The sequence below is a fragment of the Podarcis liolepis genome (genome assembly GCF_965112155.1).
Source record: "Podarcis liolepis genome assembly, chromosome: 10".
NCBI lineage: Eukaryota > Metazoa > Chordata > Lepidosauria > Squamata > Lacertidae > Podarcis > Podarcis liolepis.
Window position 1 is genome coordinate 66881513 of NC_139562.1, and position 16550 is coordinate 66898062.

Here is a 16550-nt window from a genome sequence, read left to right on the forward strand (position 1 = left end):
GAAGCCAACTGACGATTCCCAGGTAAGATCCTCCCCCTATTGTGTGGGCAGGTGGTCCCTCCCCCTACCTGGCCTGATCACCTTGGCAACACCTCCCCAGGTGGGATTGGGCAACTGGCTGAGGTAGGCGGAGACCTCCAGGTATCCCACCTGGGGAAGGCGAAGCCAAGCCTGTGCTAATGGTGCCACATAGGGTCAAGGGGGCTGTGCACGACCACGCAAAGTGCACCCCCCATTTAATGTGGGGAGCAGTCATTACTATATATGTAGTGTGACTGTATTTCTTGCACTTACTGAGGACTCAGCTACGTTAGTCAAAAAACAGTGTTTTGAATGAGTTGCAAACATGCAACACCAGATGGCGCTGCGCAGCACAAAACTTTTCTGTGCGGTTTTACATAGCATTTTTTACCTTTTGTTATAACGATTTAATTTATGACTTACAGTATTTATATGTAAGTTCCCCACCCCCACCCGTGTGTAGATTCACCCCGAGTTGGCAGACCCTACAGTGCTCAAACATATTTGCTGTTCAGTGTAACTTTCCAGGCACCTGGCCTGAAAAAGTTTTAACCTTTGAATAAGAGGGGAAGGCTTCAACAGTTTCCCCCTTTCTGCTCCTTCATGGCTGAAACTTTTCTCACCTGAGTAAAGTGATTGGCTGGTGTAATGGGTATGGGGTTGCTCGTGCGTATGTTGCCGCCTCTCCTGGCTATGTTGCCTTGTTAAACCTTTCAGTCTGGACAGCCCTTCAATTCGTGGCTGCCTCAGTTGCTAGCAGAATCCGTCAGTGGGCGTTTCTTAAACCTCTTCCAACATAAAAGTTGTTTGACTCCCAGTCTCCTCCTACTCTTTATGTGTGGAAGTCTTCTGCGCAGGGAGGGCATGGGTAGCGGAGGACCCGTGCTCTCCCCGCTGGTGTCCAGTGAAGAGTCCTGGAGCCCTCTCGCCGATCCCCCTATCTGCCCCCCTTTATCCCTGGTGTAACGTTGATTTGCTTTCCCCTCTGCTGAACTGCCTCTCTCCCTGCTTGGCCCTTCTCCAGCATCATTTGAGAGCCTTCCCTCCGCCTCAGGCTCCGATGTCAGTTCCCTGACAGCTGGGGAAAGTGGCTGAGGCAGGATATAGCACTTTGCCTAAGAGGTGACAGAGAAATAGCTCCAGTTGTTCTTCTCCAGCTGCGCATTTTGATATTTGCTCTATTGTCGGTCAGGGCAGACGCCAATGAATAGCTCCATTACCTCAAGAACTTCTGTCTGCAGAATAGAACTTCCCCTCATTCTTCTTTCCCCATGTACCTCCCCCATGCCCCCTAAATACATTCTGGGTCCCCCCCCCCCAACCTTCTGCAGCAGTTCTGGGCAGGGGGCAGGGGGGCACAAGGAGAGGGACGAACAAACAGAAATTAATGTATTTTATGGCTTGTTTCATGGAAGCATAGAAGATTGTCTCTGTTTGTTGTCGTTTATTGCTACGCATTCTCTCAGTGGGCAAACCCATCTTCTCTTCAGTTTGCAATTGCTGGTTCTCAGGCCTAACAGAATGGATTTCAGTACCTGTTGCCATCTTATTTCTAAGTATCAGTGAATTATTTAGGGACCATAAAAAAAGCCCACACAGACTGGCGCATTGCAATTATTTTATCTTCTATCTTCATTTCTGCTAAGTAAGAGCAAAGCAGTATGGGAGGTGTACGATCCTCGCCTGTTATAAAGCAGAGCCTTTAGAGAGAAGTCCTAGTGATTTATTCTGAGATCGAAGAAGTCACTGACTTGGTCATCTCACATAACATTTGTAGCTGACTATGGATGCAAAAAGCTCTCATGGCAAATGGGCTTTAACAAAGCAGATGCTGCTAATATGAAAAAGCAGATATTTATTATTGCATTCTGTCCATTTTTACCGTAATATATATATTACGCCAATGTTTTCCCCAAGTCCAATTTCATTTGGGACTAATTGTAAGCATGTATCGTTCTACTTTAAAATAAACCATTTTTATAGCATAATATATCCAGTCTAACCTGATAAAATCAGAAGCACTTAATTATAATTCTAGGGCATAGTCTGGAGTCTGGTCCTGGGCAGTGTTGGTATTCACCCAGAATGCACATGTTTGCAGCCTTGAGATCCATTATAGATGGGGAATAAATGCAAGAGAATAAATAAATGATGCCAAGATATAACAAATGGACATTCCCTTTCTTTTTCTTTTTCTTTTTTGCTGTTTAGATTTTGTTTGCATCCATATGCCCGTGGTTACACTTAACATTTTTAATTTTCCTCAAAATATCTAAATGAGCTTTCATTTTATTAGCCTCACTGTGTAAATACCCTTTATATTTTGTCTGCAAGCTAAAGTTTTGCATGGAAATGGAAAGTTCATTCAAATGTTTGGCAAGTTTCCATATATTATTAAGTCTGATTAAGAACATCACACACAAACATATCGTTTGCTGATTTCATTTTTAAATGTTATTTACATTTACTCCTGTATAGAGTTACCATAGAAACACTTGAAATGGTAAGAACCTGAACAGAATAGTTCATGTGAGGCTCGCCACGACTCCTGTTTCTTGTGGGCATTTCAGATTAACTCATTAACCACAAATGCTTCGGCTAACTTTATGTCACTGCAATAGATGCAAGATTATATCGCCAAGGCAACCATCTGTAAACAAACAATAAACGCCCATAAGATGGCAAAAGTTAGTTTCTTTCCAAAATAGGTTTTATCTTAAATAATTGCAAATGCAGTAAATAAAGAGCCCGCTGGTAATATATCAGTGGTTCGGTGTTCGTTTTTCTCTCTTTCCAAAATAGATTTTATCTTAAATAATTGCAAACGCAGTAATAAAGAGTCCACTTGTGATATATCAGTTGTTCAGTGTTCGGACGTCACTCCAGTAATCAGACATTTCGTCCCCAAAAGTCTTAGTCATCAAGCTTTGTAGTAAATAATATACAGTGGTACCTCTGGATAAGAACTTAATTTGTTCTGGAGGTCCGTTCTTAACCTGAAACTGTTCTTAACCTGAGGTACCACTTTAGCTAATGGGGCCTCCCGCTGCCACCACACAGCCACCGGGCGATTTCTGTTTTCATCCTGAAGCAAAGTTCTTAACCCGAGGTACTATTTCTGGGTTAGCGGAGTCTGTAACCTGAAGCATCTATAACCTGAAGCATCTGCAACCCAAGGTACCACTGTACAACAGAAGACATTATATAAACGGCTTAAAGCAGGGTTGTATCTGTCCCCATCAGCATGTTTCCTTCGGGAGCAAGATAGAAAGAGGACGGTATCCTTCAGTTTGTTAACCCTCTTGAAGGTTGCATTTCATCACTTCTGTCTCCTGTTGAGCCTCAGAAATGGAAAGGAGGAGGTTTTTGACCTCAAGCCAGTGTCAACTACAGATATATTATGGGATGCGGGTGGCACTGCGGTCTAAACCACTGAGCCTCTTGGGTTTGCCAATCAGGGTGAACTCCCGTTGCTCTGTCCCAGCTCCTGCCAACCTAGCAGTTCGAAAGCATGCCAGTGCAAGTAGATAAATAGGTACCGCTGTGGCAGGAAGGTAAACGGCATTTCCGTGCACTCAGGGTTCCGTCACAGTGTCCCATTGCACCAGAAGTGATTTACTCGTGCCGGCCACATGACCTGGAAAGCTGCCTGTGGACAAACTCTGGCTCCCTCAGCCTGAAAGCCAGATGAGCACCACAACCCTATAGTCACCTTTGACTGGACTTAACTGTCCAGGGGTCCTTTACCTTTTACCTTTACAGCTATATTACCTGCACAGGTGTTTAGTTCTTCTGGAGAGGTTATTCTCTCTGGCCCACCCAATCTGATCTCAAGGAACACCCTTCTCAGTAACGCTACTCAGATAGGAATTCCCTACCAAGGAAGGCTCATGATGACCTTTCACCCATAGGCGACCCCTCATTTATTTATTTATTTATTTATTTATTTAAATAAACCTCTGGCCACTGAGGTGACTTGCTTTTCTCAGCTGCTCTGTGCTTTGGTCTCATATCTTTTGCTTTTATTGTCTATTAATTGCCTGCCTTTTTTCAGAATAAAACCTGCTATTATTTATTATTTATTTTTATATGGTTTTATTGTGCTATTGCTGGGTTATTTATTGTTAGTCAGATTGAGCATTATTTGTAAATGTGGAAAACAAAAATAAATAGATTAGGCATACTTTGGTTGAATTTAAACTACGGTCATGGTTAATTCATGCCCTGTTAATCATTGCTATTTTAAAATATAATTGCAAATTGGCATATCATTTGAAATTAATGTTTGTATGGTTATTTTTAAAGGGAAACTTTAATCTGCCTTTCTGCTGGATCAGTGCCACCCTACTAGACCATGGCTTAGAGAGTCACAGTGCAGTTCATCAGTTCGCACTGCCAATGGCAAGGAATTATGGGGAAACATGCCCCACAATATCTGCAGGGCCAGATGTTTCCCATCCCTGCCAAATAGAAATTTAATGTGTTTACCATCACCTCAAAATATCTTTCCAAACACTGTTAATGTCTGATATTATTGCTAAAGAATCAGAATTTTCTAGTGTGATATTTGTGGACCAACTGAAACATTGGCTCTTTCCCCAGATACCCAGGATTTGCTACCGATTCAACAGCTGCCTTAATGATTGGCCTCCTCTTCTTCATCATTCCAGCAAAAACATTGTCTAGAACTTCAAATGGAGAAAACAGTTGAGTATACATCCATGACTTTTTCCTCCTTAGCACAGGTATAAAGGCTCGTCCACACTCCTTCTCATCCTGTGCCTAGAAAGCATGGGTACGAGCAATTCCCCTCTGGCCTCTCTCCCTTTCCCAGGGAAAAACCTGCTCTTTAGCGATAAATTGGAACAAACTGAAAACCCGAATTGCCATTTGCTCCAATTGAACACTAAAGAGCAGTTTTCCCTGGGGGGAAGTAGCGAGACAAGAGGAAGTGTGGATATAAACTCTAAGTTAATATTGTAACTGAGAGCAGATTATAACATGGCGATATTTTGAGCTTCTCTTCAAAGTCATCCAGACTTCTGCTGTTGGGTGGATGGACTTGAATCATAGAACTGTAGAGTTGGAGGGACCCCGAGGGTCATCTAGTTCAACTCTCTGCAATGCAGGAATTTCAGCGGAAGCATCCATGACAGGTGGCCACCCAACCTCTTCTTAAAAACCTCCAAGGAAGGAGAGTCCACCACCTCTTATGGGAGTCAGTTCCACTCTTGAACAGCTCTTACTGTCAGAAAGTTCTTCCCAATGTTTAGTTCTTGTAACTTGAAGCCATTGGTTCAAGTCCTACTTTCCAGAGCAGGAGAAAAGAATTAGCTTCCAGAAAACAATTACAGGCAGAATCCCGATGCATCCCAAGCTCTGCGTACATTGCAGAGCAGACGTGGAGCTCTCATAAGCATGTAAAAGGTAAAGGGACCCCTGACCGTTAGGTCTAGTCGCGGACGACTCTGGGGTTGCGACGCTCATCTCGCTTTACTGGCCGAGGGAGTTGGCGTACAGCTTCTGGGTCATGTGGCCAGCATGACTAAGCCGCATTCTGGCGAACCAGAGCAGCACATGGAAACACTGTTTACCTTCCCGCTGGAGCGGTACCTATTTATCTACTTGCACTTGACGTGCTTTTGAACTGCTAGGTTGGCAGGAGCTGGGACAGAGCAACGGGATTTGAACGGCCGACCTTCTGATCGGCAAGCCCAAGAGGCTCAATGGTTTAGACCACAGCGCCACCTGCATCCCATAATATAGCTGTAGTTGACACTGGCTTGAGGTCAAAAACCTCCTCCTTTTCCATATCTGTGGTTTAGACCACAGCGCCATTTGTGTCCCTTTTTCTCATAAGCATGTAGAAGAGAGTTCATCATTCATTTTCCATCATGGTTACCAATTCCAAAACAGGAAGAGCCTGCTGGATCAGGCCAGTGGTCCAGCTGCTCCAGCATCCTGTTCTCACAGTGGCTGACCAGATGCCTATGGGAAGCCCAAATGTAGCACCCTCCCCATATGAACCAGCTCCTGCAATGCAAAGGCATGAGAAAGTCAGATGACTCAGATTAGCTCTGTGTGAAACAGTAGTAGAAATATAATGCAATGGGCTTTCCCTCCTCAGATCTTTACAGACATTCTTTTTTTTTTATTCCCCCTCCTCTAGTTGTTTTTGATTACACTCCACTGATAACTTGGAAAGAATTTCAAGCTTGCATGCCCTGGGAAATTGCCATCCTCGTTGGTGGAGGGTTTGCGCTGGCAGATGGCTGCGAGGTAATACAGATTTTTGCAACATATTCAATCAATAATAATAACAACAATATTCTTAAGCTGTAGTTGGTTTGCAAGAAAATTGCAGAGGACGAGCTGAAAAGTTGTCCAGTGTTATTCCACTAGTAATATTTATCTTATAATGGAACAACAGTTAAGCGAGAAATGGAAGGGAATTGTTGTTCGAGAAGTTAGGGGGAATTCGGAGGGTTAGTTCCTTTGCTTGGTAAAATGTTGTCTCCGAAAACGGTTTCGTTTTGACTGTTGTTATCACCGTTATCATTAAATAGATTCCTAGTCCACCTTCTGGAGTGTGTTGCCGCTTGCTACAAATCCATAAAATAAAGCATTAGCAGGTCAAGATTTAAAACAGCTGTAAAAACAATTGGCAGCATTAAAATAAAACTGTTCTTAAATATGGCCATAAAATTACCCAGGTGCGGACCAGGATTTAAAAAAAGAAAAATTATGCACACAAGTGTGGTGTGCTAAGCCTTATTCAATGAAGTCAAGAATAGTCTCAACTGCTTTGGGCAAACAGCAGTTAGAGGACCGTCTCTCCGTCTCTTAGCCATACCAAGGGTGGCTAAGTTTCAACTGGATGTTGTTGGATTCCAGCTCCCAACCAACCCCAACTAGCCTGACTAATGCTCATGGAACTTGTAGTTCAGCAAGCATTTGGAGGGTTTGTGCCTTGGTCCTACAACATGTCTTCTTCTCCACAAGATGAGTGCGTGTAGCGTGGACTTTGTTGTGGCCTCTTGCTTGGACCATGAGCACAGCACAAAGTTAGCTTCATAAGCCAAGATGATGACAAGCTTCTTGCACAAACATTTAGCCCCTTTGCTCCCAGGTCACTTCTCCCTTTGTGCAACCAACCAAATAGGCCATGAAGCCATAGTCAACCATAACTATAAATGGCAACTATGGCTAATATGATTTGTGCTTATGATGTTTTCTTTTTTTAATGAAATTTTTATTGGTTTTTCAACATTTATAAAAACACATAGAGAACAATACACAATACAAACAAACAAACAAACAAACAAACAAACAAACAAACACATAAACACACAAGTATAATTTCAAATCTTTTCTTTTCATAAACCTTACTTCACCGACTTCCCCATACCTCCCCTTTCTGCATCCCTATTTCCAAATTCATTTCAGCAAATCCTCCCCCTTACATTAATCTAATTTTCCCTTGTTCTTTTCTTTTACTTGATCTTTTACAGCTGTAATCCCCCTTTTTTTAATAACCTCAACATTTTAACACTCGTTAATTTTACAATATTTCTTGAGATAAATTTTAAATTTCTTCCAATCTTCTTCCGCCGTCTCTTTCCCTTGGTCTCGGATTCTGCCAGTCATTTCAGCCAGTCCCATGTAGTCTATCACCTTCATCTGCCATTCTTCCAGAGTGGGTAAATCCTGTGTCTTCCAATACTTTGCGATGAAAATTCTTGCTGCTGCAGTAGCATACATGAAGAAAGTCCTATCTTTCTTTAACACCAATTGGCCGACCATGCCCAAGAGAAAGGCCTCTGGTTTCTTTGGGAAAGTACATTTAAGTACCTTTTTCATGTCATTATATATCATTTCCCAGAACGCCTTAATCTTCGGGCACGTCCACCAAAGGTGGTAAAAAGTACCTTCAGTTTCATTACATTTCCAGCATTTATTATCGGGCAAATGATAGATTTTTGCAAGCTTGGCTGGGGTCATGTACCACCTGTAAATCATTTTCATAATATTCTCTCTTAAGGCATTACATGCTGTGAATTTTATACCGGTGGTCCACAACTGTTCCCAGTCAACAAACATAATATTATGACCAATGTCTTGTGCCCACTTAATCATAGCTGATTTAACAGTTTCATCTTGTGTATTCCACTTCAGCAACAAGTTATACATTCTTGACAAATTCTTAGTATTGGGTTCTAACAGTTCTTTTTCTAGTTTTGATTTCTCCACCTGGAAGCCAATTTTCCTGTCCTGTTTGTACACCTCCATTATTTGATAATAATGGAGCCAATCTCGTACTTTAGACTTCAACTTCTCATAGCTCTGTAATTTCAATTTATCACCCTCTTGTTCCAGAATTTCCCAATATTTTGGCCATTTGGCCTCCATGTTAAGCTTTTTCGCAGCTTTAGCCTCCATTGGCGACAACCACCTTGGGGTTTTATTTTCCAGCAAATCTTTATATCTAGTCCAAACATTATATAATGCTTTCCTCACAATATGATTTTTAAAAACTTTATGGGCTTTCACCTTGTCATACCATATATATGCATGCCATCCAAAAACATTATTGAACCCTTCCAAGTCTAAAATGTCTGTATTCTCAAGAAGCAGCCAATCTTTCAGCCAGCAAAAAGCTGCTGCTTCATAGTACAGTTTTAAATCCGGCAGGGCAAATCCCCCTCTTTCCTTTGCATCAGTTAAAATCTTAAATTTTATTCTGGGCTTTTTGCCCTGCCAGACAAACTTCGAAATATCTTTCTGCCACCTCTTGAAACATTCCATCTTATCAAGTATTTGCAATGCTTGAAATAGAAATAACATTCTAGGCAATACATTCATCTTAATAACAGCAATTCGACCTAACAAGGAAAGCTTCAAGTTTGACCATGTTTCTAGATCCTTTTTAACTTCTGTCCAGCATTTCTCATAATTATCTTTAAATAAATTCACATTCTTAGATGTCATATTAATCCCCAAGTATTTCACTTTCTTAACCACAATTATGATGTTTTCAGGGTGGTTACACACTTGCAATACCATCTGCTCCTGCAAAATGTTTTGGGGTAGTGACTGCTGCTTTTTTTTGCAGTAGTGCATGTCCTGTAGTTTCCTTTTAAAATCCATTAACTTTTCTTCTTCTTTGGCAATCACTCGTAGCTGAGTAAGATTGTCTTCCATGAATGTGGTCTTAACAGTTTGTCCATAAGTAACTGTGGAGGCCAATTCTGGATCTGCACATCCTTCCACAGTGGGGACATAGGTTTCTGGGCAGGACTTGATCACAGTAAGGATTTGTCCTCCATTCCTTCCTCTTAGCTCATTTCTCCCTTTTGTCCTGAATTCGTGTTTCTTCAAAGTCCATGACACCTTTGGTGAAGGCAGTTCTCCAGTTGGAGCGCTCACAGGCCCGTGTTTCCCAGTTGTCTGTGTTTATACTACATTTTTTGAGATTAGCCTTGATAGTGTATTTAAACGTCTGTTGTTGTCCACCAGCATTGTTTACCTGTAGTAGTAGTAGTAATAATAATAATAATAATAATAATAATAATTTTATGATTTATACCCCACCTATCTGACTGGGTTGCCTCAGCCACCCTGGGCAGCTTCAAACACATGTAAAAACATAATCAAACATTAAAAACTTCCTAATAGTTCTGTAGTGCAAGAGTGCCCATCCAGATGGAAATAATGTGGTAACATTGGGAAAGCATTGCAGAACTAATAAAACAGACTCCACCATTAATGCACCATTATTCTGTCAAAGGCATGTTACAGAATACATCTGCAAAAGAACAACAACAAAAACACACACCCAAATACCAGTTTGGAGGGCCCTCTTTTGAACCCCTGCCTCAACTCTTTTGTCAATGGTTTGTGAATTCAGACACAACAGCAAACCAAAGCTGGCACAAACTCACCAGCTTCAGCCTGTAGCTTGATATCCTGTTTGGCAGCCCCTCACAAACCAACAGTAAGTTCAGACATAAGACTAAAGCATGGTTGACCATGAATGCAGCTTACTTATACCCATGGTTGTGCTACTCAGAAGCCAGCCTCAATTAGTTCAATGGGACTTACTCCATAGTAAATGTGTATAGGCTTTCACCCATAGCCATTTATATCAAGGGTACTTATACCCATGGTTGTGCTACTCAGAAGCAAGCCTCAATTAGTTCAATGGGACTTACTCCATAGTAAATGTGTATAGGCTTTCACCCATAGCCATTTATATCAAGGGTAGTCAGATGTTGTTGGACTACAACTCCCATCTTCCATGCCCATTGGCCATATTGGCTGGGGCTGGTGGGAATCCAACAACAGCTGGATGGCACTATGATGGCTAGCCCCAATTTACATGGTGAAAATGTATTATCTGCCAGAAGTTGAGCATCTTGGCATGCATTTAATATGGAGGAAAACACATTGAGGGGGCCTGGAATCCTATTAGAGTTCAGTTACTTACAGGTATCGATCCTGTGTATTGATAGGCTAACAGATTTTGCAAATGCCGTACTTGTGAAAAAATATGTATGCATTAAATTACATTGGCAGATAACTGTGCTAACGTTCCTTTTCACAGGTCTCAAAACTCTCAGAGTGGATAGGAAGTAAATTAACTCCTTTGGGATCACTGCCCATATGGCTGACTATCCTCATTTCATCCCTGATTGTCACCACAATTACTGAAGTAGCCAGCAATCCTGCCACTATCACAATATTTTTGCCTATCCTAGCCCCATTGGTGAGTAACTGGTTTGGTTTGCCCATTCACAATTAAAGTGGTTAAATATAAGTAAAAAGATGGAGTTTCCACCCTTTCAAAACATGCTTTAATTGGGTGTCTGTGTGTTTGACTTAGTGAGCTGGGAATATCGAACCAGAGAGTCGTAGTTTAGTTAATTCTAGATTAAAGAATATGATGTTGTGTCTAGGCGTTCTATGGAAGCAAGGAAATAATGATAAAAGATCCATATTTCCTATGGATCTTAAGGGATAGCAATGCACCAAATATAAAGCATCAGTAATTATGTCCCACTGTGTTCAAGGAAGCATGTGTCCCAATGCGCAAACCGTGATACTGCGTGGATCTTTATGTATTCAGGGCTGTGGGTTTCTTTTCTGCGTGCCTGCATTCACTTTGCCTCTATAAATCCAATTTTATTTTTAAAGACTTTAAATCCCACAGATCATAGGGTCATCGTGGCTATTTTAGCTATGGGCTCTTGTAAGGTGCTCTGTTCCTCAGCCTAGTAAAGTACCGGTATGTATATATGTTCAGGGTCCTTTAAATACTTCAGTTAACATTATGTGTTCATGCAGGGAACCTGTGGACCTGCAGATCCAGCTCCTGACAGCCCCAGAAGCCATGGCCAATGGCCAGGGGCGATGGTGGATATTGTAGTCTAGCACCACCTGGTTCCCCATGTCTGCTTTTGTGATCGCAGCCTTTGGCTCTAGCTTGCATTTTAATTCTGTCTCAGATATGTGCTTCTTTCCGTGAATGTGAACCATGACTTTCTGTTTCTTCCTCTAACAGGCTGAAGCCATCCATGTGAACCCCCTGTATATATTGATCCCCTCCACCCTCTGCACTTCGTTCGCGTTCCTTCTACCTGTAGCAAATCCGCCCAATGCCATTGTATTTGCATATGGTCACCTGAAAGTTATCGACATGGTAAGTCGAGGGCAAATAACACACACCATGCTGACTTCTTTTGTAATAATAAGAGTAATAATAATAGCATCCTTTTCCAACGTGCTCAGAACCCTTATTATACACCATCTCACTTATTCTTAAGGAAGTAAGAGCCCAGTAATCTTATCTTGTCCAGTGTCTTGCTTTCCACAGACACCAGCCAGGTGGCTCTAGAAAGCCCATGAGGAAGACCTGAAGACAATAGTCCTTTCTTATTGTTGCTGTCCGGAAACTATTATTCAGGTTTCACACAGCCATCATGACTTACAGCCATTCATACACCCATCTGTCATGAATTTGTCTAATGCTCTTTCAAAACCATCTAGGATGTTTATTTACTTAACACACACCACCTTTCCTCCAAGCAACTCTAGGCAGAATACATGGTTCTCCCCAGTGGCTTGCGGAGAGTGGACTAGGATAGTCTCCTAAAAGTTCCCAGTAAATCAGAGTAGAGAAGGAGGCGCGATGCTCTAAGGGGATCCAAAAGCCCTCCTGCCACCTTCTCAAAGCCTGTCCAGCTTGGGGAAGGAGGTGCGATGCTCACACGCAACGTCTCCCCACCACCACCACAATTGCACTTGCAAGCTGGCACCTCTGACCCTAACTGTCCCCCTACGGAAAATTTCACTGCATGACACTGTTTCTCTTGTCCTCTTGTCACAACAACCCTGTGAGGGAGATTAGGCTGAGGTTTAGGCAGCCCAAGGTCACTCAGTAAGCTGCATGGTTGGGTACAATTTAAACTCATGTCTCTGTAATACTAGTCCATCACTCTGATCCAGGGGTCTGCAACCTTTTTGGCTCTGTAGGACTTCCTCTGTATCACATCCTTGCCTCATGAGAGACCTAGTGGCTTGTCTAAAACCGCCCGATGGGTTTGTGACCACTCTGAGATTTGAACCTGGTATTTTCTAGTTTGCAGATCGTAACTGCGGTGCGAATTGTAGTTTGCAAAATTTCTTGATCAAACTGCGGCTTTCTGTTTCAATTGGTAAAAAGATTCTCTCCTTACCCTCCCCCTTTTCTTTTAGGTAAAAGCTGGTTTGGGTATCAATATCATCGGAGTTGCTGTTGTCATGCTTGCTGTCATGACATGGGGGGTGCCCATGTTTGAACTCAATACATATCCTAGTTGGGCACCTGCTATTGCTAACAGAACCGGACTTTAAGAATGGAGTAGCAGCTTCTTTTTGCTCGATCCGCCTTCCCATGCCGTGCTTCTTGTTTACTCTTCCCAAGGATCGACACATCTGCACTGAAGACGGTAAACCAAGACTCTTGCCGTCTCGATACTGCAATGGCAAGTGAGTCTGTGCAAGTGTCCCATCAGTTTGGATTTCACTCATCAGGGTTGGGAAGTTTGCAACGGTGGTTATGCACATTCATTATGAATGCTGATTTGCCACTGTTTTTAGGGTCACCAATAATGTAGGTTTATGACTATAGGGGTGCTGGGATAAGAGCGTGATGGGTGGGTGGACAGATAGCTGGATCAATAGATTTTAAAATGCTGGAAGGCCATTATTTCAAGCTTATGGCCAATGTGTCTTCCAGTCCCAACATGTGCACTGAAGCATTCTATGAGTGCCTTATAAGTCAGAGCTACATGATCACTTCATGTGGAGCATGTTGCGCCATACACTTGTTCCACGTAAGCCTACTTGCCCGGGGATGGTTGCTGCTGGAATCTGATAGGAAGATCTTTTCCGAGACGATCAATGAATGACTGAAATTTCAGATGATCATGCTGTGGGAAGAACTACCCATCGGCCAGAGAAGAGGCAGCTTGCCTCTCTGCCTCCGTACCACTCACAGCTGCTGGGATATGTGGGTTTGGGAATCGCGTGTGTGCTCATTGCAATCTATTTTAAACTTTTTAAACTATTTTAAATGACGAAGACCTAGGTGTGGTAACTAGCATGTTCTGCACTGGAAGCTAGACACAGCATCCAGTCATGGGCATGAGATGATGAGGGAAACCATCATGATCCAATGGGGAGTTTATGTATTATTATTTTAAAACCAGAAGAGCTTACCACATTGTATTGATTCTGTCTGAATTAGTTCTGCCAGAATCAATCGTAGTAATAAATGTGCCAAAGTGTGAGACAATAGGATCCTTATTGCTGTATTTCTTGAGCTAAATATTAAGCACCTTTTCTATTATTCCAGGGGTGTGGGACCTCTTTTAGCTTGAGGGGCACATTCTGCTGTGGGTAACATGTTAGTGAAGGGGGGGCAAAGTGGGCACAGCAATTCATGCGACACTTACCCTTGTACTGTAGACTACATTCCAGCCACACAAAAACCAAGTAGGGTAGGGCACACATACTGTATCTATCCATCACCTGCCCAGGTATCATTTTTTAGACTGGTTCCCCTCTATTGCCTCCACAATGATGGGAAAGGGCTGTTGCTCAGAGGCAAAGGCATACATTACTCACAAAAAGTCCAAGGTCATCCCTCAACCTCTTTAGCTAGGGTTGGAAAAGACACCTGTTTAAAACCCCGGAGAATAGAAAATATCGACTTGGTCCAACTTGGTGTAAGGCACCTTAGCAGAGATGGGAGTTCTGCATAGCATTCATATAGTAGTATGTGGGGACATGGGAAATGGGATTGCTGGACCAGATCGATCCACTGTTAATGGGGCAGGCAGCAAAGAGAAGTGTAGCTTTCAATACATGAGGGTGTTGGCATTGCAGCAGATGTGAAGCATCTCTGGTTTGAGGCTCTGCTCACCCGGATCAGAGTCAGAATCAGGACCAGCTTTTGTGTCCCCATAGGACTCTATCTGTGCAAGGCAGTCAAAGCAGAACTTCATATTGCAACTGATGTCAAGATCACACTGGTGTTTTCTGCAACAAAGATGTGGTGTGTGGAATAATGCATGCATGTGAATATTTTTATTTTTATTATTGTTATTGCTAATATTATTATTATTTCATCTGTGTACACCCTGACCTCACTGTTTGAGAAGAAGTGGTTTGAATACTGTGGACTCAAACTGTTTTTAATCTTGCAACTCTCCAGGCTAATTTGCACCAGGTAAAAGAGTTCACAAACAACAGGAGCCCTTTATCATTGTCATCTTAGGTCATATCAGAAAGCCCTGTTGCATCACTTGGGCTTTTATAATGGACCAAACTTGCAACTTGCGATGGGGAGGATTTTCACAGACTGTTTTGTTTGGGTATGATAATGTTTTATGTGCCATTTTACCTTTATGAACAGAGCAAATTATAAATGACAATAAAAGTGGAAATTCAAGTGAAATGTGTTGTTACATGTCATTGGGGTGTTGTGTATTATTATTACTATTATTGTGTATTCTTCTTTATTAAATTTGCATTCTGCCCTTTATCCAAAATCACAGGGCAATTCACAACATAAAAATACATAATGGGACACAAAATGCATAATAAAAACAAGAACCAAAGCAAAAACAAACCAATGAGTGTAACCCCATCAGGAACAGGAAACCTCCCATCCATTTGGTCTAGGGAACCACCCACTAACAGTCTTGTTTGGAATGAGCTTCAGTTTGTGGGCTCTCGCCTAGTCTATTACTGAGGCAATACAATGGTCCAGCACAGCCACTGCCACACCTGCAGATGTAGAAGAGAAGAAGAGTTGTGTGTCATCAGCATATTGCTGACAACGTACTCCAAAACTCCAAATAACCCTACTCAGCAGTTTCATGTAGATGTAAACAGCATAGGGGTATCAAATTGAACCCTGAGGAACACCACATTGAAGGCTCCATGGAGCTGAAGAGGACTCCTCAAGCATCACCCTCCTGAAATGATCATCCAAGTAAGGCTAGAACCACAGTAACTTGGACAGCCACTCCAGAAATATATTGTGGTTGATGGTATCAAAAGCAACCTGAGAGGTCAAGGAGAATGAACAAGGACACATTTCCCCTGTCTCTTTCCCAAGAGAGCTCATCATACAGGGCAACCAAAGCAGTTTCCATGCCTAAACCCCAATTGAAATGGATCTAGAAAATCAGTTTCCTGCAAGGGTGGCTGGATCTGGTCCATGACCACACCATCATCTTGCCCAAGAAGGGGAGACTGGCAATCCATAATCAGATCATGGATGAGAGAGGTCTTACTCTGAGTTGACCTGGCACTCAGCAACAGCAGCCGCAGACCTGAGAGCTGGCTGGAAGAACAACCGCAATTCCCAGAGAGCCAGTGTGGTGTAGTGGTTAAGAGAGATAGACTCGTAATCTGGTGAACCGGGTTCGCGTCTCCGCTCCTCCACATGCGGCTGCTGGGTGACCTTGGGCTAGTCACACTTCTCTGAAGTCTCTCAGCCCCACTCACCTCACAGAGTGTTTGTTGTGGGGGAGGAGGGGAAAGGAGAATGTTAGCCGCTTTGAGACACCTTCGGGTAGTGATAAAGCGGGATATCAAATCCAAACTCTTCTTCTTCTTCTTCCCCAGATTGGAAGAGGGGCTGTCACACAGCACAGTCACTGCCCCTTACCCAGCCTGCCCCACCCCCTACCCACACCATACCTCCCCTTGCCCAGAAGTACTGCGATCAAGGTCATCTCTGATCTCCTCTCTTCCCAGGAACATCCTACATCCCTTAATGTAAAAACAACTAAAACCCCAAATTTAAAAACACACAAGTTAAAAGAAGTTGAAAAACAATTTGAAAACAATGGGAAAAATTGTGGAAATAAGATATGAAATTCACTATGTGTTATATATTGAAAGAAAATTACCTTAAAATACAACATAGATGGTATTTAACACCTGAAAGAATAGCAAAAATGAATAAAAATTGTAGC

The 16550-nt window shown here is 42.5% G+C and overlaps 1 protein-coding gene across 1 annotated transcript in view; it reads left to right on the forward strand.

Annotated features, from left to right (window-relative positions):
• SLC13A1 (solute carrier family 13 member 1) overlaps positions 1-15019 on the forward strand; it is an 87967-nt gene extending 72948 nt beyond the window's left edge. Inside the window, exons 12-16 of the mRNA XM_083463563.1 lie at positions 4624-4727; positions 6191-6300; positions 10625-10786; positions 11582-11719; positions 12775-15019. Of these exons, the coding sequence (XP_083319689.1) occupies positions 4624-4727; positions 6191-6300; positions 10625-10786; positions 11582-11719; positions 12775-12912 (652 nt within the window). The 3' untranslated portion in view covers positions 12913-15019. The remainder of the gene's footprint in view (positions 1-4623; positions 4728-6190; positions 6301-10624; positions 10787-11581; positions 11720-12774) is intronic.
• The last annotated feature ends 1531 nt before the right edge of the window (positions 15020-16550 follow it).